The 22,275-nt window shown below is 47.7% G+C and overlaps 1 protein-coding gene across 5 annotated transcripts in view; it reads right to left on the reverse strand.

Annotated features, from left to right (window-relative positions):
• LOC308574344 (multidrug and toxin extrusion protein 2-like) overlaps nucleotides 1-22,275 on the reverse strand; it is a 28,750-nt gene continuing 6,475 nt past the window's right edge. For all 5 annotated transcript variants that reach the window (XM_081172058.1, XM_081172061.1, XM_081172057.1 and 2 more), the window contains exons 2-17: nucleotides 21,646-21,747; nucleotides 21,011-21,079; nucleotides 20,097-20,245; nucleotides 17,605-17,647; nucleotides 16,537-16,581; nucleotides 15,746-15,843; nucleotides 14,827-14,924; nucleotides 13,798-13,911; nucleotides 12,180-12,247; nucleotides 10,254-10,362; nucleotides 9,559-9,634; nucleotides 8,568-8,637; nucleotides 6,918-7,050; nucleotides 4,176-4,270; nucleotides 3,273-3,354; nucleotides 1-875 (exon numbers count right to left, since the gene is read on the reverse strand). In XM_081172058.1, coding sequence (XP_081028184.1) covers nucleotides 643-875; nucleotides 3,273-3,354; nucleotides 4,176-4,270; nucleotides 6,918-7,050; nucleotides 8,568-8,637; nucleotides 9,559-9,634; nucleotides 10,254-10,362; nucleotides 12,180-12,247; nucleotides 13,798-13,911; nucleotides 14,827-14,924; nucleotides 15,746-15,843; nucleotides 16,537-16,581; nucleotides 17,605-17,647; nucleotides 20,097-20,245; nucleotides 21,011-21,079; nucleotides 21,646-21,747 — 1,584 coding nt within the window. In that variant the 3' untranslated portion in view covers nucleotides 1-642. The remainder of the gene's footprint in view (nucleotides 876-3,272; nucleotides 3,355-4,175; nucleotides 4,271-6,917; nucleotides 7,051-8,567; nucleotides 8,638-9,558; nucleotides 9,635-10,253; nucleotides 10,363-12,179; nucleotides 12,248-13,797; nucleotides 13,912-14,826; nucleotides 14,925-15,745; nucleotides 15,844-16,536; nucleotides 16,582-17,604; nucleotides 17,648-20,096; nucleotides 20,246-21,010; nucleotides 21,080-21,645; nucleotides 21,748-22,275) is intronic.

Below are 22,275 nucleotides of genomic sequence, written 5' to 3' on the forward strand. Positions count from 1 at the left end.
TTAAAACAACTCAGAAAGACTCGGTTTATTCATAAAAACCCTGAACCATACCAAAATGCAGAATTACTGAAAAAAAAGGGAGCACAGAAAAGGTGCGTTTTCGGCTAGAGGTTGCCAAAGGAAACTTAACGAGCACTGAGCTCGCGACGCATAAAACCGACAGGGTCCACATCTCAAGAAAATAAAGTCTGCTGCATGAACCGAGTCCTTGATCTCGTGCCTCGGGGTTCAACAACCGCAGGCTGGTTATTGAAATATTTTTTAAAAAGGTGTGGGGAGAGACTCAAAAAAGATTTGAGCTGCAAGAGGGAAAGTCTGGTTGAAAATAAACTTCCAGGAAAAGAAGAACTGAGTAACAGTGACCCATCGCTTGAAGATCCTCATAGTGGCATCCGATTAATTATCCTTTTCTTGTGTTGGCCAACTCTTCCCAACAAAAGCAGAGCGGCTCAGGCCTGCTCAGGAAATATCCCCCCATCCTTCAGGCCAAGGGCGATTGGCTAAGTGGCTCTCTTTGAGTTGTGCAACCCACACACACACACCTGGCTGAGCCCCAGGATGGAAAGGGGTTCCTCCAAAATTGAAGAGAATTCCCAGCCGTCTTCTGTCCTCGACGGGGTCCGCCTGCCGCCCCTCAGCGCCTTACCCGTTCTGCAACAGGAGGCGGATCAGTACGCCTGCGACCAAAACGGTGATTGCCAACGCCACAGCCAGCCCCCGGTGCAATAGGAGCTGCTTCCCGGACAAGACTTCCACGCGAGACGGAGTGAGCTCTTCCGGGGGAATCAACTGGTCTTGCGGCGGGTGCTCCATCACGTGGTCCATGCCGCTACGAGCATCCCCGTTGGGAACCTCAGTTTCCATCGTGAGGTAGGCTGTGGGGTAGAAAACCTCACCATTAGTTTGGGTGTGGGACCTTTTCCGTAATCCGGGAAGGGGGAATCGGTTGCAGGCCGCATGCTGGCGGTGGGCAAGGCCGCAGTTGCAAAAAGGAGAGGGCTTTGCGCCCCTTTTCTCTCTCCACCACTGCTCTGGTTATCTCCCGCTTGGACTACTGCAATGCGCTCTACGTGGGGCTACCTTTGAAGGTGACCTGGAAACTACAACTAATCCAGAATGCGGCAGCTAGACTGGTGACTGGGAGCGGCCGCCGAGACCACATAACACCAGTTCTGAAAGACTTGCATTGGCTCCCAGGACGTTTCCGAGCACAATTCAAAGTGTTGGTGTTGACCTTGAAAGCCCTAAACTGTCCAGTAGACCTGAAGAATTGTCTCCACCCCCATCATCCAGCCCAGACACTGAGGTCGAGCTCTGAGGGCCTTCTGGCAGTTCCCTCCCTGCGAAAAGTGAGGTTACAGGGAACCAGGAGGAGGGCCTTCTCGGTGGTAGCGCCTGCCCTGTGGAATGCCCTCCCGTCAGATGTCAAGGAAATAAACAACTACCTGACTTTGAGAAGACATCTGAAGGCAGCCCTGCTTAGGGAAGTTTTAAATGTTTGATCTTTTACTGTGTTTTTAATATCCTGTTGGAAGCCGCCCAGAGTGGCTGGGGAAACCCAGCCCGATGGGCAGGGAATGAATGAATAATTAAATATTATTATTATTATTATTTCCCAATCTTACTCACCCCTTTCATTGCTGTATGTCATTGTCTGATTGGGCGCAGAGATGTGGGGGGGGGGGAACCCCCAAGGGAAGAAGTCTCAGAGCCCAAAGAGGGAGAAGAATGGGAGGAGGTGGCATCCAAACAGGGCTTAGTGAGCAGGAAGAGGCTGTGGCAGAGAGCAGTCCAGAAACAGAGGGAGAAGCAGAGGGGGTCAAGAGGCAAAGTGGAGGCCAGAGTGAGCCACCTCTCGGCAATTCCTGAGCTGTGATTCCGGCATGGCCAGGGGGCTAGGCCGGATGACCCTTGAGGGCCCCTTCCAACCCCACAATTCTAGGAACTTAACCCTTGGAAACCTGCCCCAGGCCACATATCGCACAGGGAAGAGCAGTCATGGTGATCAAGCTGTCTTGTGAGGAACTGAGTTTTAAAAGCGAAACTTTAATAATAATAATTTTTATTTATACCCCGCCCTCCCCAGCCAAGGCCGGGCTCAGGGTGGCTAACAAGCAATAATAAAAACAAGTTGAATGAATACAACTTAAAAACAAGATTAAAATACAACATTAAAATATTGAAACATTAAAATATTAAAATGCAGCCTCATCACAGGAGGAGAAAGGAAAAAGGAAAAAGAAAAAGGGGGAGGGAATCAAATTGGCTCCAAGCCAAAGGCCAGGCGGAACAACTCTTGTCTTACAGGCCCTGCAGAAATAAATCAGATCCTGCAGGGCCCTGGTCTCATGAGACAGAGCGTTCCGACAGGCCGGAGCCAGTGTTGAAAAGGCCCTGGCTCTGGTTGAAGCCAATATAACTTCCTTAGGGCCCTTAGGGTGTTGCTATTTATGGACGTTGAGGCTCTCCATGGGGGCAGACGAAGAGAGGCGGTCCCGTAGGTACAAGGATGTCATATAGAGGAGGGAGAAAGGTTGTTTTCTGCTGCTCCAGAGAAGCGGACACGGAGCAATGGATCCAAACTACAAGAAAGAAGATTCCACCTAAACATTAGGAAGAACTTCCTGACAGTAAGAGCTGTTTGACAGTGGAATTTGCTGCCAAGGAGTGTGGTGGAGTCTCCTTCTTTGGAGGTCTTTAAGCAGAGGCTTGACAACCATATGTCAGGAGTGCTCTGATGGTGTTTCCTGCTTGGCAGGGGGTTGGACTCGATGGCCCTTGTGGTCTATTCCAACTCTATGATTCTAGGGTCCTAGGCCGTGAAGGGCTTTAAAGGTCAAAAGCAGCACCTTAAATCTGACCCTGTACTCCACCAGGAGCCAGTGCAGCTGGAAAAGCACTGGGTGAATATGCTCCCATGGCAGAGACCCCGTGAGGAGCCTCGCTGCAGCATTCTGCCCCCGCTGGAGTTTCTTGGACAGCTTCAAGTGCAGCCCTGCGTAGAGCAAATTACAGGAGTCAAACCAGGAGGTGACCATCGCATGGATCACTGTGGCCAGGTCGGGGCGGGAAAGGTAAGGGACCAACTGCTTGATGCGGCGAAGGTGGAAAAATGTCGCAGGCTCCGCTCTCCTTTGTGCCCCACCTGACCTTTATATAATCGGGGACAAGTGGGAAAAGGAATCCCTCCCAGCCCCATTCATCTCTCCCCCCAAAAAATATATATATCATACTCTCAACCCCATTCATTCCCACCCCCATTGAAAAATTACCTAAGGGCACCGGTTTATTAGCAGAAATGTCCTCAGAACTGCCGGTCTGTAGTCTGGCTGTCAGCCCTGCTCGGCTCTGAGCCTAGGAGATGAAAAATTTGGGGTGGGGGGGGGAGAGGGGGAGAGAGAGAGAGAGGAGTTATCTCAGGGTTAACACCCATAGCACACATTTCCCATGACGTCCCAATCAAGGCTCATTAAGTCGCCCTTCGTTAGACGCCTGAATACTTTTACAACTGCACATCTCTCCGAAAAGTACAGTGGTACCTCAGGTTACATCCGCTTCAGGTTACAGACTCCACTAAGCCAGAAATAGTGCTTCAGGTTTAGAACTTTGCTTCAGGATGAGAACAGAAATCGTGCTCCGGTGGCACAGCGGCAGCAGGAGGCCCCATTAGCTAAAGTGGTGCTTCAGGTTAAGAACAGTTTCAGGTTAAGAACGGACCTCCGGAACTAAATAAGTACTTAACCTGAGGTACCACTGTACTGGGCACCGTCCAGCTCTCACCTTACCTAGAGTAGACCCTTGAAGTTAATGGGTGCACCTAATTAGGGCCAGCTAATTTCAGTACGTCTCCTCCGAGGGCTGTCTCCCATGCTAGTCCTGCTCAAAACAGTCCCACTGGGAATAATGGGCACGGCTAGCTTAGGGGGTCTCGATTTCCAACTTCTGAGGAAAGCTCGCCGCAACCCGTTGCCTCTCAGCTGGAAGCCGGGAGCGGTCCCCTAGGTACGAGGATTCTTCCCCTGCGTTTCTTTCCAAGGGGTTGAGCTAGATGTCCTTTGGGGGTCCCTTTCCAGCTCTACCGCTCTATGATTCCATGAGGTGCCCCCTTTCCCCTCAGGGGTGCTGGGACCCGCCCACTTATGGAAACCAAAGGAACCGGTGCTCTTGAGCCTCACCTCTTCCGAGGCCTTTTTCCAGTCGGCTCGCAGGACGAGGACCAGGAAAGAGGCGGCTTGGAGGGAGATACAGACGATCAGCCCCGTCCACAGGCCTAAAAAGAGAGAGAGAGAGAACAAGATCCCTCAGATGAACCGTCCTGTAGGGTGAGAGTATTTATTTATTCTGTGTACACGTCAGGCTTCCCAAACCCAGGGCGCCCCAACAAAAGCAGAGTGGCAGATGAAGATGATGGACTTTGCAGAACTGGCAAAATCTGACAGAATCCAGAAGCAGCGAGACCAAGCATTCAAAAAGGACCGGAACAAATTTATATCATGTTTGAAAGACAATTGTAAGCAGTTAACATCATTATAGCAGGGCTATCTGAATATTTGTAAGAGGAAATTGCTACGTATTCAGGTTGAGTAACTTAATATTTTAGGTACAGTGGTACCTCGAGTTACATACGCTTCAGGTTACAGACTCCGCTAACCCAGAAATAGTACCTCAGGTTAAGAACTTTGCTTCAGGATGCGAACAGAAATCGTGCGGCAGGAGGCCCCATTAGCTAAAGTGGTGTTTCAGGTTAAGAACAGTTTCAGGTTAAGAACGGACCTCTGGAATGAATTAAATTCTTAACCCAAGGTACAACTGTAATGATATAACAAGGATAGGAAACAAAGCAAAATGTAAAGATGCAAAGTTTAGTTTTGTAAACCAGGCATCCTCTGTTGGTTATTTTGCAGACTAGTTGCGCTGCAGAAGGTGTGCTGGGGAGACCACACATTCAAGAAACGCAAAAGTAACTTTTGCGAGGCTTTAACAACAAAACCAAAAACCCCTTTTACACTAAATTACATTATATCGAGAAGCATGACCCATCCACCATCCCATTCACCAGGGACTGAGAGAGCTACATGCTGTTCTTTATATACAATACCCAATTGCTGACACAGCTTAATTAATACAACTTAACAGCACCTGCTGTACTGCTTCACAGCTGTAAAACTAGGCCATGTTATTTGCTCTGGCCTTTAAAGAGACACACATCTTGTGAAACAATAACAAACCTTAATATTTAAAGAAACCACTCAACATGTTGAATGTAAAAGTTTAAGTTTTATTTAATTTTGTTATGTCTGTGAAAATCAATAAAAAGTATTTTTTTAAAAAAATAAAGAAACCATTCAACATCCCTAACCTGCAGGCCTCCAGATGTTTTGGCCTACAACTCCCATGATCCCTAGCTAACAGGACCAGTGGTCAGGGATGATGGGAATTGTAGTCCAAAACATCTGGAGGGCCAAAGGTTGGGGGTGCCTGTTGTAAACCATCAGACAGGAGGGAGCGAAGTCGTCAGGCCCAGTTGAGCCAAAGAGATAAAATAAGAGGATCTGATGTTACATAATGTGATTATATGCAAAGACAATAAAAATCATTTTAAAAACAAAAAAACCCGGTGCACCTCACCCCAGAGGTTTTTGGAACTACAACAAATGTTAAATGTTAAATCAGCAGTTCCCAAAGTGAGTTGTGCTCTGTCAGTCACAGCAGGTAGTATTGGGTTGTCCAACTTGACTTGGCATAAGGCAGCATCCTAATACACAGCCAATGTGATCCACGCGATGGTCACCTCCAGACTGGATTATTGTAACTCACTCTACGTGGGGCTGCCCTTGAGACTGACCCAGAAACTCCAGCGGGTGCAGAATGCTGCAGTGAGACTCCTTACGGGGTCTTCGCTGCGAGATCACATTCACCCGGTGCTATACCAGCTGCACTGGCTCCCGGTGGAGTACAGGATCAGGTTTAAGGTGCTGGTTTTAACCTTTAAAGCCCTTCACGGCCTAGGACCCTCATACCTACAGGACCGCCTCTCCTGGTATGTCCCACGGAGGACCAAATAACATCTTGGAGGTCCCAGGCCACAGGGAGGTTAGGCTGGCCTCAACCAGAGCCAGGGCTTTTTCGGCTGTGGCCCCAATCTGGTGGAAGGCTCTGTCACAAGAGACTAGGGCCCTGCGGGATTTGACATCTTTCCACAGGGCCTGCAAGACAAGAGCTGTTCCACCAGGCCTTTGGCCGAGACAGTCTGACCCCCTCCTCTGGTAATCCTCACAGAACTCTAGCCCAATGGTTGCCATTAATCTGATTTGAACTGATTTTAGAATGAATTGATTTTAGAATGTTGTATCATGTTACTGTTGTTAGCCGCTCTGAGCCTGGCTTCGGCTGGGGAGGGCGGGATATAAATAAAATTTTATTATTATTCATTATTATAATAAATAGCTGTGAGGGAAATTTGGGCCCTCTGAATGCTGCTGAACTACAACTCCCATCATCTCTGGCTATTAGCCATGCTTGCTAGGGCTGATGGAAGTTGTAGTTCCGCACCATCTGGAGAAGCCACAGGTTCCCCACACCTTGTCCGGCTGGATCTTGGAGACAGCTGAGCGAAGGGACCTAGTGGCAGGTCCCAAACAAAGGCCTTGATTATTTTTTTTCATTTGTTGAAAGCATTTCTATCCTGCTCTTCGATCAGCACAGCTCCTGGAGTGAGTAATAGTCCCTGCCTTCAGGCTTAGAATATAAAAAAGGCACGACACAAAAGGAAAACAGGATGAGGAGGGAAGAGGTGAACAAGCACACACAATCCTTGATGTCTCTTAGAAAAAAATGACCAGCAGGTATTAAGTTAAATTTCTTTTCTTTTTTTAAGCAGACAACATCAGCTTGCGTTGGCCTGCTGAGATACGTACCTATCACTCCAAGCTTGTACCTAAACATAAGTGTGATGCCAATGGGAAGCCCAATGGTGTAATAGCCGATGGCGTTGGCGATGGCACCAATCTTCTGTTTTCCTGCTCCTCTCAGTATTCCGCCACAGGTGGCCTGGAGAGGGGATGAGAAGGAGAGTGGGCTAAAATTATACCAGCTGTACCAGTTCAGCAACAGTGTCAGTGTGGTAGAGTGTCAAGACCCTGGCCTAACTCAAAGGCTTGGTTTTTTCCTTAAAAATAAATAAATATTCAAGTTTGAAAAAATACAGAGATTAATATCCAATATCTTTTTATCAAAGATTAAAAAAAACTAATCCAAATAAAACGCAAACCAAAATGAAGAAAGGAGAAGGGGGAAAAGAAAGAAAGAAAGAAAGAAAGAAAGAAAGAAAGAAAGAAAGAAGAGTTTGGATTTATCACTACCCGAAGAAAGAACTTCCGATTCTTCGTCTGTCAGCTATATATAGAAAATTATTTAAAACATCCACGCCAAGATAACACTCATTGGTTCTATAAACCAATGTTTTATTCAAACCCAGATATCAACAGTTCCATTTTCTTTTTCACATAGAGTCTGTAAGGGGTTTCCAATCTTTCGTAAATATTGAAAAATGTTTTTCTCTGATTAAACACGCCAACTTTGCCACCTCAGCCAAGTCCAATAATTTTAACAACCATTCCTCCACGGTAGGGCAGAATGATAAATCTTTCCATCTTAGTGCATAGAAAGGTCTCACTGCTGCCTCGCAGGGCTGTTCTGAGGACATATTATTTTTTAAAAAATGGAAATGGGGAAAAAACACTTTTGCTCCATGGAGAAGTAATTTCCAGGGGCGCAGTCAGCCAGCTATGGAGGAGGTTGCCCTACTGTGACTCTGGATGATGCCCAGCTCTGCCCTTCCTCCCAATCAATATGCACTGGGCAATAGTTCCTGCGTGTCAACAGTGAAACAGAGGCGTTCCAATAGATTCTGCTGCAGGAAGGTTCACGCTCAGAGGAGAGAGCTGCCTGTTGCCTCCCTGTATGAGTTCTTGCTTCTGTCCAAGAGGCAAGCTCAGAACAGGCTTAAGAACACGCATGAAAGTCCCTGAAGCGAGGGAAACGCTAATGTAAATAAACCAGGGTTGTGTGCACTTAAGATAATAACATAAATTAAGACCCAGTCCTAGCCCCACTTAGCTGACAGCAAATCCCACTGAATTCAGTAGGAATTACTTCTGAGTAGACATGCTTAGGACTGCATTGTCAAAGTCACTGGAAAGGAAAGCTGCTTATATTGGGCAAGCTGAATCCATTTGCACAACTCTTCTCCCTTTACATTCCATCTGAAAATTATTTGTGAGAAATTTTTGCTTGCTGGGGCTGGGGCAGTGTTGGGAGAATATCCACAGGACAGGAAAAAACTAGATCTCCAAACACTGGAAAGATTTATTTGGCAGCTGAAGATTGTCTGGGCGAATGGCTTCAAAAATATGTTTATGAACATGAGGTCTAGAAGCTTGCTAAGTTTTAAATGTGAGAAAAGGAAAAGGAAGAACTACATTCTGTGCTTGTGCTGCCCCCTAGTGGAACTATGGGGTTTTCAGCCACACAGCCCTGGGTACCAATTCATGCTGTATTGAACTCACCGCTATTGCATCCAGCAGATGGAAAGGGGCGAAAATCATCATCACTTTGGCAACCAGGGCGATGATCTCTCTGTCGGGGAGGAAAGACAAGACTGAGAATGGGCAAGGAAAGAAGGTGAGCTTTTTGTGGTAGAGGTTTTTTTAAAAAAGCATTATTTCATTTTATAATGTATATAAAACAGAGATAACAACAGACAAAAATTAAAAGATGAAAAACAAAGCCACAAAATAGGCACGTAGGATGAGTCCAGTTTAGCATGGGTTAAAATAACCAAGTCCCAGTAAAGAATATCAGTGTTATCAGATCGTCAAGTATAGTTTCGCATTTTCCAGACTTACAAAAGGGTTGCTTTGAAAAAGATGTCTCTGTTGTATAGGTAATAAAAGAATGCCAAATCAAATAAATATATGTTTGGACGTTCTAGTCCCTGTCAGAATCTCAAGTTTTGTGTAATTTTCTCCACTATAATTATGTATTATTGGTTGCTGTTTTGTTCTTCTTTAATGCATTTTGTTTAAACTTCTTCTTTGGCGACCACTCTTAGCTGAGTAAGATTGTCTTCCATAAACACGGTTTTAGCAATGAGTCCGTAAGTGACTGTGGAGGCCAATTCTGGATCCACATGTCCTTCCACATTGGGGACATGGGTTTCCAGGTGGGAGCTGATCACAGTGTGGATTTGCCAAGCGTACCTTCCTCCTAGCACGTTTCTCCCTTGCGTCCTGAGTTTGAGTGTCTTCAAAGCCCATGACACCTTTGGCAAAGGCTGTTCTCCAACTGGAGAGCTTGCAGGCCAGCGTTTCCCAGTTGTCAGTGTTTATACCACATTCTTTTGAGAGAGTCTTTAAACCTCTTTTGTTGACCACCAGCATTCCGCTTTACATTTTTAAGTTTGGAATTTTTAAGTTCTCTCGTGGACCGCTGAGCGGTCTGCCGATTTGCCCAGATCAGTGGCGAAAGAATTTCTTGCTCCGAGTTTGAATGACCTACCTGTCGCTGGTGAAGACGTAGGCTACCACGTCCTTCACGGCTGCCAGGAGGCCAGCAAACACCATAGCAAACACACCTGGGACAGGAGAGAGAGATCAGATCAGAAGCGTTTTTAAATAATAATAATAATAATTTATTATTTGTACCCCGCCCATCTGGCTGGGTTTCCCCAGCCACTCTGGGCGGCTTCCAACAAAGACCGAAAATACACTAAAATGTCACACATTTAAAAATGCAACAGTATTTAAAGAGCTCCTCTGGCAACGGTCTGAATGTGCCTCAGAGGTAGCACACCTCTCATGCCGGGGTGGGGGAACCTCGGGTCTGAATGCGGCCCTCCATGGCTCTCTGTCCGGCCCTTGGGACACTCCAGGCTCCCCCTCCCCCAAGCCACGCCCCCTTCCCAATATGGTTCTGCAGGACGGCCGCTAGGAATGGGTGCGTAGAAACCCCTTGCACCTGTTCTTTCACCCTATCTCTCTCGATCGCTTTGTCTCTGGCCCTTCCCATCACTATAACACGGCCCCCAGAAGGTCGCCTGTGAGAATATGCAGCTTTCAGATGGGGGGGGGGAGAGAGTGTTCTCTTCCCCTGAATTTAGGGGACGCTGCCCCTTTAAGGATGAACCCTTCCTGGGAAAGAGAGCTCCGCCCACTACCAGAGGGACTGGGACAGCCTTAAAGAGACATACACACCCGTGCAGAGGAGTCCTGTGATGCAGGAGAGTTTGGCTTGCTGGACGTCACCGGCCCCCAGGGCGTTCCCCACTCGGACACTGGAGGCAACGCTCATGCCTTGCGGTAGCTGGTGGGGGGACAGGAGAGGGGATTAACCAAGGGAGCAAAATATTCTGCAGTCAAAGGGAGCGAGGAGCGAAAGCAACAGCCCCTTTAAGGCTAAAAAAAAGTACAGTGGATGCACGTTCGCAACCCGCAGCAGCGCGTCTGTGCGGGTTGTGATTTGGAGCTTCTGCACATGCGCAAAGTGCGATTTAGCGCTTCTGCACATGTGCGGCTTCCGAAACCCGGAAGTAACCCATTCCGGTACTTCCGGGTTTCAGCGGGTCCGTAATCCGAAAAAACGCAACCTGAAGCGGCTGCAACCTGAGGTATGACTGTATTTGGAGAGTTTCTTTCTTGAAGTTGTGTGTTGGGGGGGAAGAGAGAAGAAGGCCCCAACAGTGCAATTCTAGGGATGTTTACTCAAAAGTGTGTGGCGATGCTTATTCAGTAAGCACATTTATTTTGTTTCGTAAAATTTATATACCACTGAATTGTAAAATGGAACACAAAACCACCCACACACCGCAAGGTGGTTTACAAAAATATCGAAGCAATGAAATTTTCAGCAACCGACCCCTCCTCCCAGTTAAAAACAACTATTTAAAAGCTTAAAAAATAATTAAAATCAATAAAAAAAATTTTTTTAAAAAAACCCCAACCAGATTAAAACACAGGTGAATATTCCACAGGACTGGACAGACTTGCCTAAAATAATGTTTGGAGGAGGCACCAAAATGTGTACGGTGAAAGAAGCTGTCTGATGTCTACAGGCAGGGAGTTCCAAAGGGTAGGTGATGCCACGCTAAAAGAACGATCTCTTAAAAGTTTGAAATGAGTGTAGCTGTGCCAGTTCTACAGATCGAAGGGCATATATGGAGTGAAGCGTTCCCACAAGTAAACTGGTCCCAGGCTGTTAAGGGTTTTATATACCAATAGTATTTGTTTTACTGTATTTTTCGCTCCATAGGGCGCACCTAGTTTTTAGGGGGGTAAATAAAGGGGGGTAAATTATTTTCCCCCTCCCCCCAGGTCCAGGTCCAAGATTGTGCGCAACCTCGCTGCTGCTCCCGGAGCTTGCGGGACTGGGGGCAGGGGAAGCCCAAGCTTGCCCCGACCCCAGCCCCCAGAACAGGCAGCTATCCGCAAGCCTTCCGAGCGCAGCGGGAACTCCCGCCGTGCTCAGAAGGCTTGCGGATGGCTGCCTGAAGCCCAGCGAGCACAGTGGGAGTTGGCGCAGCGCTCGCCGGGCTTCCTTCAGGGTGCAGGCTGCTGTCCACAAGCCTTCGGAGCCCTCCAAAGGCTTGCGGATAGTTGCCTGAAGCCTGGAGAGCGACCCCTCTCGCTCTCCAGGCTTCAGCGAAAGCCTGCATTCGCTCCATAGGACGCACACACATTTCCCCTTCATTTTTGGAGGGGGGAAAGTGTGTCCTATAGAGCAAAAAATACGGTAATTTTCATGATGTTTTTTGTGCTTTTTCTATTGTAATTTTATTTTGTGAACCACCCCGAGATCTACGGGTATCAGGCGGCATACAAATTTAATTATCAACAACAACAACAACTTGAATTTGGCCTGGCTATGAATCAGTGCAGATCTCTGATTGGGGCGATTCATGCCAAAAAAAGGCTGCAAAAATAGGGTTGCGAAGTATAAAAGCCCAAGTTGTGCAAACCACTAAGGTATAACAAATACCTGCAATGAGAATTCAAAATAAAAAGGTGTCACTGGAACAACAGCGGCAATTTTTATAAAAACGGGAGACTCGGGTGAAGAGTTAATGGCACAGCGAGTTCTAGCCGGGAATGGCTCACTCAGTACAAGGAAATTCAATTCCTCACCAGATATGCGACCGTAGCCAGTTCGTAGATGATGGACTGAGCGCCCAATTCGACCACGCTGATCATGCCTTGGGGAGCACAGAGGAAGAAAAGGAGACACAAAAGAATTATGAAGGAGAACTGAAAGCAGGTGAGTCATCAGAGGCCAAAAAGGAGGAGGCGGGAGATGCTGGTCTTTAGACTTAATGGCAGACGTGTGAATGGGTAGGAGGTGCTGGTCTGGTCCAATTGGACAAATCTCACTGTCTGCACCAACAAGAATGAATGAATGAATCTTTATTCGTGTCAGACATCGGCCATAGCAGTAAAACAACAATATGGTATACAAAGCATAGAAATGAAAAGTTAATTATATAAAATACATTTTTGGGTTTTGAATCAATAGTCAAATAGCGGATCTTATTCTGATTGCCCCAGCTAAAAACCTTGCAACCTTTGCCGTCACCTGCTCATCTTGATCTGCCTAGAGAAAGGACACTGGAGCAGTGGTTGGGCGACCCGGAATGGACAGCAAAAGAGGGGTGATAATCTCCTTCCTCAAGTCTCTATAAGGAGTGCTAGCCAGAAGGGCATGCGCCACCGATTCGGTACTGCCATCTCCACAGGGGCATAAGTGTTTTTCGTGTGGAATCTGTTGGAATCGTCCCTCGGGTCCAGCCGAGGGCAATACATTCAATCTTGCGAGAGTAAAAGCGCGCCTATATTTTAGAATTGCTAGGTTATGCGGATTGGGTGGCCAGAGAGTCAAATTGGGAAGGTGGAAAATAGTCATGCCATGGGCAAAATTTCTTTATTGTGGCCAAGTTGTTCTGACACTCGGTATCATTTAAAGGTAAAGGTCAAGGGACCCCTGACCATTAGGTCCAGTTGTGGCCGACTCTGGGGTTGTGGCGCTCATCTCGCTTTATTGGCCGAGGGAGCCGGCGTACAGCTTCCGGGTCATGTGGCCAGCATGACTAAGCTGCTTCTGGCGAACCAGAGCAGTGCACGGAAACACCATTTACCTTCCCGCCAAAGCGGTATCTAATTATCTATTTGCACTTTGATGTGCTTTCGAACTGCTAGGTTGGCAGGAGCAGGGACCAAGCAATGGGAGCTCACCCCATCGCGGGGATTCGAACCACCAACCTTCTGATCTGCAGGCCCTAGGCTCTGTGGTTTGACCCACAGCGCCACCCGCGTCCCTCTTCGGTATCATTTAGGCGCTGACAAATTAGACCGATAGCTTTACTAAAACCCAAAGCGAGTAGCTGTTGTGGTGATAAACCACAAGAGTGAAGCTTTGGATAGACAATTTTAGAGTTGTGACAATCTTGTAGCGCTAGGGATATTACACCAGGGGGATTTGAGTTTAGGAGAAGCCAATAGTTAAAGTGTCTTGCGACAGATCCGTAATTCTACTGAGGGAAGATTAGCCTCTGGGCGCAATGATGCGTTTGAGGCACCAGCAAGACTTGAGGGAACAGGGAGCCCGATCTGTGCTGCTCTGCAGTGCCGCCACTGGTCGTGGCGAGAAAGGGGTACTGCGGTTTGTTGACGTGGCATGGTACGAAGCAGGGGAATGGAGATGCAGGACAGGGAAGCAGACAGAGACACGGCCTTAGCCTCATAGCCTCACCCGCCAGGAAGCTGCCGATCTCAAATGTCCACCACTCAATGCAGATCATCAGCATGCTGGGGAGGGCCAGGCGGACGAAGGAGCCCCACTCCTGCAAGCAGTCGAGCGTCCAGCCTACAAGAACCAGCAGAAAGAGGCTTCCAAATTCCCGAAGCTTTGATTGGGCGCTTGTCACGTGACCCACCCTGACCTATCACTGCGAAGGGGCTCCCTTAAAAGGCTTTTTCCCCACCGCAGTCACCCGCAAACTGCATAGGGCGTGGGAGTGCCAGGGGGGTTTCGTTCTCCCCTCCTTCCACGCCGCCTTCTCAAAGGCAAAAATTAAAAAATAATCCCCAGGTTAATGCCTCGCAGAGAGCCCAGGGGTGGGTGTCACAGTTAAATGCTGGACTAGGGACCTCTGAGGCCACAGTTCAAAACCCGACTCAGTCACCGTGTGATCCTTGGGCTGGCTGCTGTTTCTTAGCCTAGCCTACCTCAAAGGGTTGTTGAGAGGAAATAAAACGGGGGGAGACAGAATGGCCTTCTTTGAGCTCCTTGGAGGAATGATGGTATATAACTTTTAATAAAAAGCCATTAATAATAATAATAATAATAATAATAATAATAATAATAAAGGGTACCCCTGCCCATCAGGGCCAGTCGTGACCGACTCTAGGGTTGCGCGCTCATCTCGCTCAAGAGGCCGGGAGCCGGCACTGTCCGAAGACACTTCCGGGTCACGTGGCCAGCGTGACTAAGCTGCATCTGGCGAGCCAGCGCATCACACGGAAACGCCGTTTACCTTCCTGCTAGAAAGCGGTACCTATTTATCTACTTGCACTTAGGGGTGCTTTCGAACTGCTAGGTGGGCAGGAGCTGGGACTGAACGACGGGAGCTCACCCCGCCGCGGGGATTCGAACCCCCGACCTTTCGATCGGCAGGTCCTAGGCTCTGTGGTTTAACCCACAGCGCCACCCGCATCCCAATAATAATAATAATAATAATAATAATAATAATAATAATAATAATAATAATAATAATACCACCTCCCCAGGTCTCCTTGTGTATCTTCTTCCACCACACATATAGGAAGAGGAGGAGGGCCTGCAAATTCTGAGACAGCGTGTTGGCCCACGCAGAGCCCCTGTGAAACAGCGAGGGGAAATTGAAGCAAGTTAGGAGGAAGGAATAATTGAGAGAATGTCAGGTTCGGTTTTTCTTTAGGCTGGTGGTCCTATTAACACGTTGCCATGTAGTTTTATGAGTGGGTGGCGGGGCTGGCAGCAGATTTCTTTGCAATCATGAGAACTAGAAACTTAGCTTTCATTTTAAAAAAATGGGGAGGAGATAGTAGTAGTAGTATTAATAATAATAATAATAAAATTTAGTTATACCCCGCCCTCCCCGGCCAAAACCGGGCTCAGAGCGGCTAACATCAAATATGTAACATATCACCATAAAATCAAGCAATCAGTTAAAATACATCCTAAAATCAAATCGGATTCAAAGTGAAATCTAATCAGATGACAACCCACAAATTAGGAATGGGGACCTTAAATGCACACAGATATGTGTGCCCGGGCCGTAACGCAGCAAATAAAACACTCCCACTGCCCCCAGTTGCCTAGCATTGAAATAAGCCAGCATGTCACAGAATCATAGAATTGTAGTGTGGGAAGGCACCACAAAGGGCATCTAGTCTAACCCCGTCCACACCAAAATGGCTCACAGACTGGATATCAAAGAAGGAGGGTGTCAACAGCCTGTTGCTTCCCCTGTTGCAGAGGCAAGGGTGGGAAATGTTTTGGGGGTCGCAGCCCCGTGATATCCTGTAGGGCGCGGGGTCACCACGAGCAAAACTTTCCCCAGCGATCATACAAGTCTACGCAGGGACAAACCGGATCCCAAGCTGTCCAGGAATTTCTGTGTTAGCAACAAGACCTGAACCCTGAACCCCGAACTTACACCACTCCTAGCCCAAAGGAGTAAAGGAAGACGGTGTTCATGATCACGTTCAGGATATTGGCCACGACGCCCGTGATCACCTGGGGCAGGAGGATAGCCTGGGATCCAGGGGGGCAAAACAGGGAAAATTAAGCACACCGCCCCAGCCAGCCAGCCGGTTCCCACACCCAGGTAAGGCTCGCAGTTTGCATCTCCCCACCTCCCTCAACCGCCAAACCCTGGAGGAATTTCCCTCAGGCATGGATCCCTTTGGGGAAAGGTTGAGAAAAGATTTGGAAAGTCTCCCCAGCATCTCTCTCTGCCCCAGCCCCCCCCAGCAGTCTTTAACGGTTCAAAATGTGCTTGACTGTGTTAGGTTGCTAAGAATAAATCAGACGAGAAGCTGGGAAAGGGTGCCTGACCTCCCCCTACCCTACCCCACTCCAAAAACACGTTTAATAATAATAATAATAATAGTAATAGTAATAATAATAATAATAATAATAATAATAATAATAATTTATTTATACGCTGCCCTCCCCAGCCAAGACCGGGCTCAGGGCAGCTAACACCAGGTATAAAACAATTGATTAAAATACAACTTAAAAACAAGATTAAAATACAACGTTAAAATGCAGCCTCGTTTCAGTAGAAACTCGAATCAAAAACTTTTTGGGGATGAAAACGTCAAATCTTCACCAAGGCCAACTATCCAGACTGTCCAAAATGCCAAAGGAAATGTTTGCACAACCCCCTTGGCGCAGCAATGACCCCCCCCCAACCTCCCCCTAAGCAGGCGAATGGGTCCATACCTGGCTTTGCAAGTAGCGGGTTTGTAGCTGATAGATGAAAGCTGCCTGGAAAGGGTGGGGGGAAATAAACCACAAAACCGTGTTGGATTAGATTTCTTTCGGCGGCAGCTTGTCTCGAGCAACTGGGCCCCAAAGAGTCCTTTGCCCTTGCCCCAGATGATTCCCAGCATTCCCAGTTAATTCCCAGTTTGGACTGGGATGCCACAGAGCATGTCGGCAGATTAGCCCAGGGGGACCTCTCTCACCTCCTGTTCTCTAGGAGGCCAAACAAATACCCCAGTGGGAAGGCCCTAAGCAGGACTCGAACTCTCCACCCTCTTGCAACTGCCGGCAGCTGCCTCCGACCGCAGAGACGGATCATAGGTGTCATGGCCCATCGACAGCATTGCCCTCCCTGGATTTGCCTGCTTCCAAATAGCCATGACAGGGACGCGGGTGGCGCTGTGGGTTAAACCACAGAGCCTAGGACTTGCCGATCAGAAGGTCGGCGGTTCGAATCCCCGTGACGGGGTGAGCTCCCGTTGCTCGGTCCCAGCTCCTGCCAACCTAGCAGTTCGAAAGCACGTCAAAGTGCAAGTAGATAAATAGGTACCGCTCCGGTGGGAAGGTAAACGGCGTTTCCGTGCGCTGCTCTGGTTCGCCAGAAGCGGCTTTGTCATGCTGGCCACATGACCTGGAAGCTGTACGCCGGCTCCCTCGGCCAATAAAGCGAAATGAGCGCCGCAGCCCCAGAGTTGGCCACGACTGGACCTAATGGTCAGGGGTCCCTTTACCTTTAAATAGCCATGACCCGCAAACCTCAAAATCCTGCTGTGCATTTTGACTTGCTTTCGGAAGCTGCCCAGAACTATGTGGGAAAACGCAGGGGTGTGAATCTGTTTCTAAATGAAGGACTAACATCCGAGCCCCACCTCTGAGACACAGCTTCCTGAAGCGAATTTAATGCGCTTCTGAAATCTCAGTTATTTTAATTGCAAGTGTAAACGAGAACAAGGAATCTGGGGTGTGGGGGGTGCAGAGAGGAAAGAAGGGGAGGTTTTTTATTTTTTAAAAAACAACAACACTTACTGGGAGTGCTGGAATAAATATCATCACGTAAACCTGAGTCAACCTGCAATGAAAGACATCAACAGAAATTTTATTTTTCTCCCCAGGCACAGCGGATAGGAACTTAACGGGTTCATTGGTTGCATTGGAAGCTAGCTCACAGGTCTAGGAGAATCCAAAGCAGGGATTTAACTCTGCAGATAGTTATCCAGAGGTAGACTGCTCTCAGATCTGGAGGCTCTAGTTCATGCCATTAGTCATCCGTCTATCATTCCGTTTATAGTTCACCTTGTCCTCCGAGGAGCTTGAAGTGGTGTGCATAGTTCTTCTCCCCTCCTTCTTTAAGCCTCACAACAACCCTCAGGGTAGGTTTATAGCAGGCTTCTTCAACCTTGGCCCTCCAGGTGTTTTTGGCCTACAACTCCCATGATCCCTAGCTAGCAGGACCAGTGGTCAGGGAAGATGGGAACTGTAGTCTCAAAACAGCTGGAGGGCTGAGGTTGAGGAAGCCTGGTTTATAGCTAAAGCAAACCAATCTTCTAACTTTCAACATGTTGAAATATACATTTTTTAAAAAAACCAGAAGCATTTTTACTTGGTATTATAGGTCAGGACATTGATAGGCAAGATGTCGAATTGTTTTTATATGCAACAACTGCGGCAAGAGTATTGTTAGCCCAGAAATGGAAGCAAGAAGAAATTCCGACGAAAGAAGAACGGCAGACAAAATTAATGGACTGTGCAGAATTGGACAAAATGACAGGAAGGATTTGAAACCTGCGGGACCAGAGATTTGCAGAAGATTGGAAGAAGTATATGAATTATTTGAAGAGCAACTGTAATCAACAAATTACGCTAGTAGGACTACAATTAGTTTTTTAAGGAGAAATATATGAAGTGTTACAAAGTAGAAAAAGATAGAGATATTGGTTATGAGTTTGAAATGTAATAAGGAAGATAAGAAATGCATACTGAGAGATTAGATTGGAAAATCTTCAGACAGGATTGATGGAAGTCAAAAATTTGAATAAGATGTAAAAGTATGTTTAATTACTGTTGACAATGATAAGTTAAAAAAAAACGAATAAAAAATTATAATAAAAAACCCCCCCAAAGCCAATCTTCAGGTTTTTTTGTGACCGGGAGAGGAGAAGTTCTGACAATGTTTTTGTTTTTTTAAATCAGGTGTTTCTGCTCACCTGAAGGCTGGTTTGAGGTCCTGAAGATGTCTCTTGAGAAAGAGAGAGAGGGGGAGAGGGAGTTCTCAAAGCCCAGGAAGGGGAGCAGAGATTTAAGCCCCGCATGTGAGAACAGAAGGGAGCGATAACAGGAAGTGCAGAATTATGTATGTCCTGAAAACCGAATTACTCAAAAGCACAAACCGGCTACAAACTGGGGATCAGCTCTTTTTAAGTTCCTAGCCCTTAAGACCAAACTTGTGCTGAAGCGTCAGATTGTAAAAAAAAACCCAAAAGATTCTGGGAAAGGTGAATTTTTCAGATTGATGGTAGGCTGACCTTATCACTTTGCCCAGCTTCCTTCCAGATTCTCAGGACAGCTAGAAGAGGTTAAATCAAGCTCATTAAACAGTACAGGTGTGAGCATCCTTGCTCAAAAGTAGGTTGCTCTGAGTAGGACTAGCGCTCTAGCAAGTGTTAAGGACCGCAGCCCTTGGGCCTTGCACAGTGGCACAGTTTTGCTTCAGAACCTGTGCTTTATAATAATAATAATTTATTACTTATACCCCAGCCACTCTGGGCGGCTGCCAACAGAACATAAAAAACACGATAAAACATCAAACGTTAAAAACTTCCCTAAACAGGGCTGCCTTCAGATGTCTTCTAAAAGTCAGATAGTTGTTTATTTCCCTGACATCTGGTGGGAGGGCGTTCCACAGGGTGGGTGCTACCACCAAGAAGGCCCTCTGCCTGGTTCCCTGTAACCTCACTTCTCGCAGGGAGGGAACCGCCAGAAGGCCGTCGGTGCTGGACCTCAGTGTCCGGGCAGAACGATGGGAGTGGAGACGCTCCTTCAGGTATACTGGACCGAGGCGTTTAGGGCTTTTAAAGTCAGCACCAACACTTTGAATTGTGCTGGGAAACGTCCTGGGAGCCAATGTAGGACTTTCAAAACCGGTGTTATGTGGTCTCGGCGGCCGCTCCCAGTCACCAGTCTAGCTGCCGCATTCTGGGTTAGTTGCAGTTTCCGAGTCACCTTCAAAGGTAGCCCCACGTAGAGCGTGTTGCAGTAGTCCAAGCAGGAGATAACTAGAGCAAAGAGCCTCGGCAGAGGAGTTTTCCAGTTTTACTTGCCGCTCACGTAAAGGCTGGAAAACCTTAAGGACTAGGAGCTTGGAACTGATTTCGAAAACTGTGTCAGGAGACGGGAAGAGGGAAGAGGTTTGAGGAAAAGCTGCAAAGGGTGGATCACAGCTCCCCACTCCCCACCCCCTCCTGAGATGTTTGCTGTAAAGGTGTGTGTGCATTTGCATGCAAGGAGCGAAAGCAACTAACCTGGAGACTTCTGGGTCCTGCCTGCAGAGAAGCAAGATCTGCTCTGTGTTGATAAAGAAGGCCCAGCAGGGGAAACAGAAGAGGAGCAGGATGAGTATCCCCCGTTGCAGGATGGTTCCCACGCGCTTCACGTTCTTGCTCCCGTACGTCTGATTTTTTAAAAAAGCAGGAAAGCAAAAATTAAATCAGCCACTGCTCCTTGCACCGCTGCAAAGCTTTGCCCAATTTTGGCTGTTATTCACTCAGGGGAAGGGGAGAAACTTGGGGATTAGGATGAAACCCTCCAGGCATCCCTGATAAGAGGCGAGGTGGCCTCCTCAAGAACCTATTGCACCCCTCTCCGGGTGTGCCATGTGGCATAGTGGTTAGAGCCCTTGCTTTGCAAGCAGAAGCTGTGAGGTTCAATAATAATACAGCGGTACCTCGGGTTACATACACTTCAGGTTACAGACGCTTCAGGTTACAGACTCCGCTAACCCAGAAATATTACCTCGGGTTAAGAACTTTGCTTCAGGATGAGAACAGAAATCGTGCAGCAGCAGCATGAGGCCCCATTAGCTAAAGTGGTGCTTCAGGTTAAGAACAGTTTCAGGTTAAGAACGGACCTCCGGAACGAATTAAGTACTTAACCCGAGGTACCACTGTAATTTTATTATTTGTGTCCCAGCCACTCTGGGCAGCTTCCAACAAAATATAAAAACACAGTAAGACATACACCCAACGTTTAAAACTTCCCCGTACGGGGAAATATAATCCTTGGCATCTTGAGGGTTTTTTAAAAGGATCAGTTAGCCAGGTGATGGGGGAAAGAGCCTAGGGAGCTGCTGCCAACCAGAGCAGGGAATACTGGGCTAGGTGGGTAGAAGAAGTCAGACGTGGTACTGAGGAGCTCCCTATGCGGTGTCCGGACATACCTGGGACATGAGAGTGTCACACACAGATGCCAATCCAGTGCCCACGGAAATGCCAATCACATTGATGACCTGGGAGGCAGGAGTGATGAGAGAGAAAGCAAGAGAGGGAGGGTGTTAAGGTCATGCAGAAAGTCCCGGGTTCGGACCCCAACGGCATCTCCAGCTACAGCTGGGAACGCCCCCTGCCCAAAACTCTGGAGAGCTGCTGCCAGCCAGTGCAGACAACACTAGATAGGCCATTGCCCCAGCTCAGGATATATGACAGCTTCCTGGGTTCCTAACGAAATCAGCTCCCATTGTTCAGAACCATGCGGAGCTGCCACTTGACTCTTAAGATCGGAGTTCCAGGTTCGGCATGTCCGCCATTTCTAGGTAGGGCTGAAACCTCGGCGGGCGGCTGCTGCCAGTCAGTGCAGGCAGTGCTGAGGCAGATGCCCCCTTGGCCTGACTCGGCGCCAGCAGCTTCCTGCGTTCCTCTTGAAATCAGAACCATGAGGACTGGGATCTTGGCTCTGCTTTTAGCAAGAGGGGCTGCAGCTCAAAGGTGGAGCATTTGCCCCAGCTCTCAGGGAGCGGGGCAGCCCAGGGGTCTGGCTGAGCGCAAGGCAGCTCTTGCGGGACAGGGCCTTACGTACCGATACAGCGAGGGTGACGGCATCCAGCTCGACTTTGCCCAGGTGGCCGCAGAAGATGGAGCTCACCACGCTGATCAGGAAGCCCAGAAGCTGCGCCACGAACTAAGGAGGAAGGGTAAGGGGTGAGCGCATCCCATCGCGAAGCACACAATTAAACTGCGGAACTCAGTCCTGCAGGAGGCGGTGGCGGCAGTGGTGTAGGAAGGGGCAGCTGCCCGGGGCACAAAATTCTTCTTCTTTTTACATAATTTTTATTAAATTTTCTGTTTTACAATATTCATTTAAACAACCTTAAAATATCAGTCGCTTCCCTTCTTCTCTTTCGTTTCGCATAACGTAAATCCCTGCATATTTCATATTCTCAGGGGCGCAAAATTTCAGAAGGCAAAAAAGAAGTGGTAATAATGAATAAAAACATAGCTTGCCCTCCCCCTTGTTGCATAAATCTGTGCCACGGGCCCCTAGTGTCATCTAGACCAACCCGCTACAACGTGCTAACCACCTGCAATTTTAATAATAATAATAATAATAATAATAATAATAATAATAATAATAATAACAAATTATATTTATACCCCACCCTCCCCAAGCAAGACAGGGCTCAGGGTGGCTAACACCCAATGTAAAACA

The sequence above is a fragment of the Podarcis bocagei genome (genome assembly GCF_964188305.1).
Source record: "Podarcis bocagei genome assembly, chromosome: 15".
In the NCBI taxonomy this organism is placed as follows: Eukaryota; Metazoa; Chordata; class Lepidosauria; order Squamata; family Lacertidae; genus Podarcis; species Podarcis bocagei.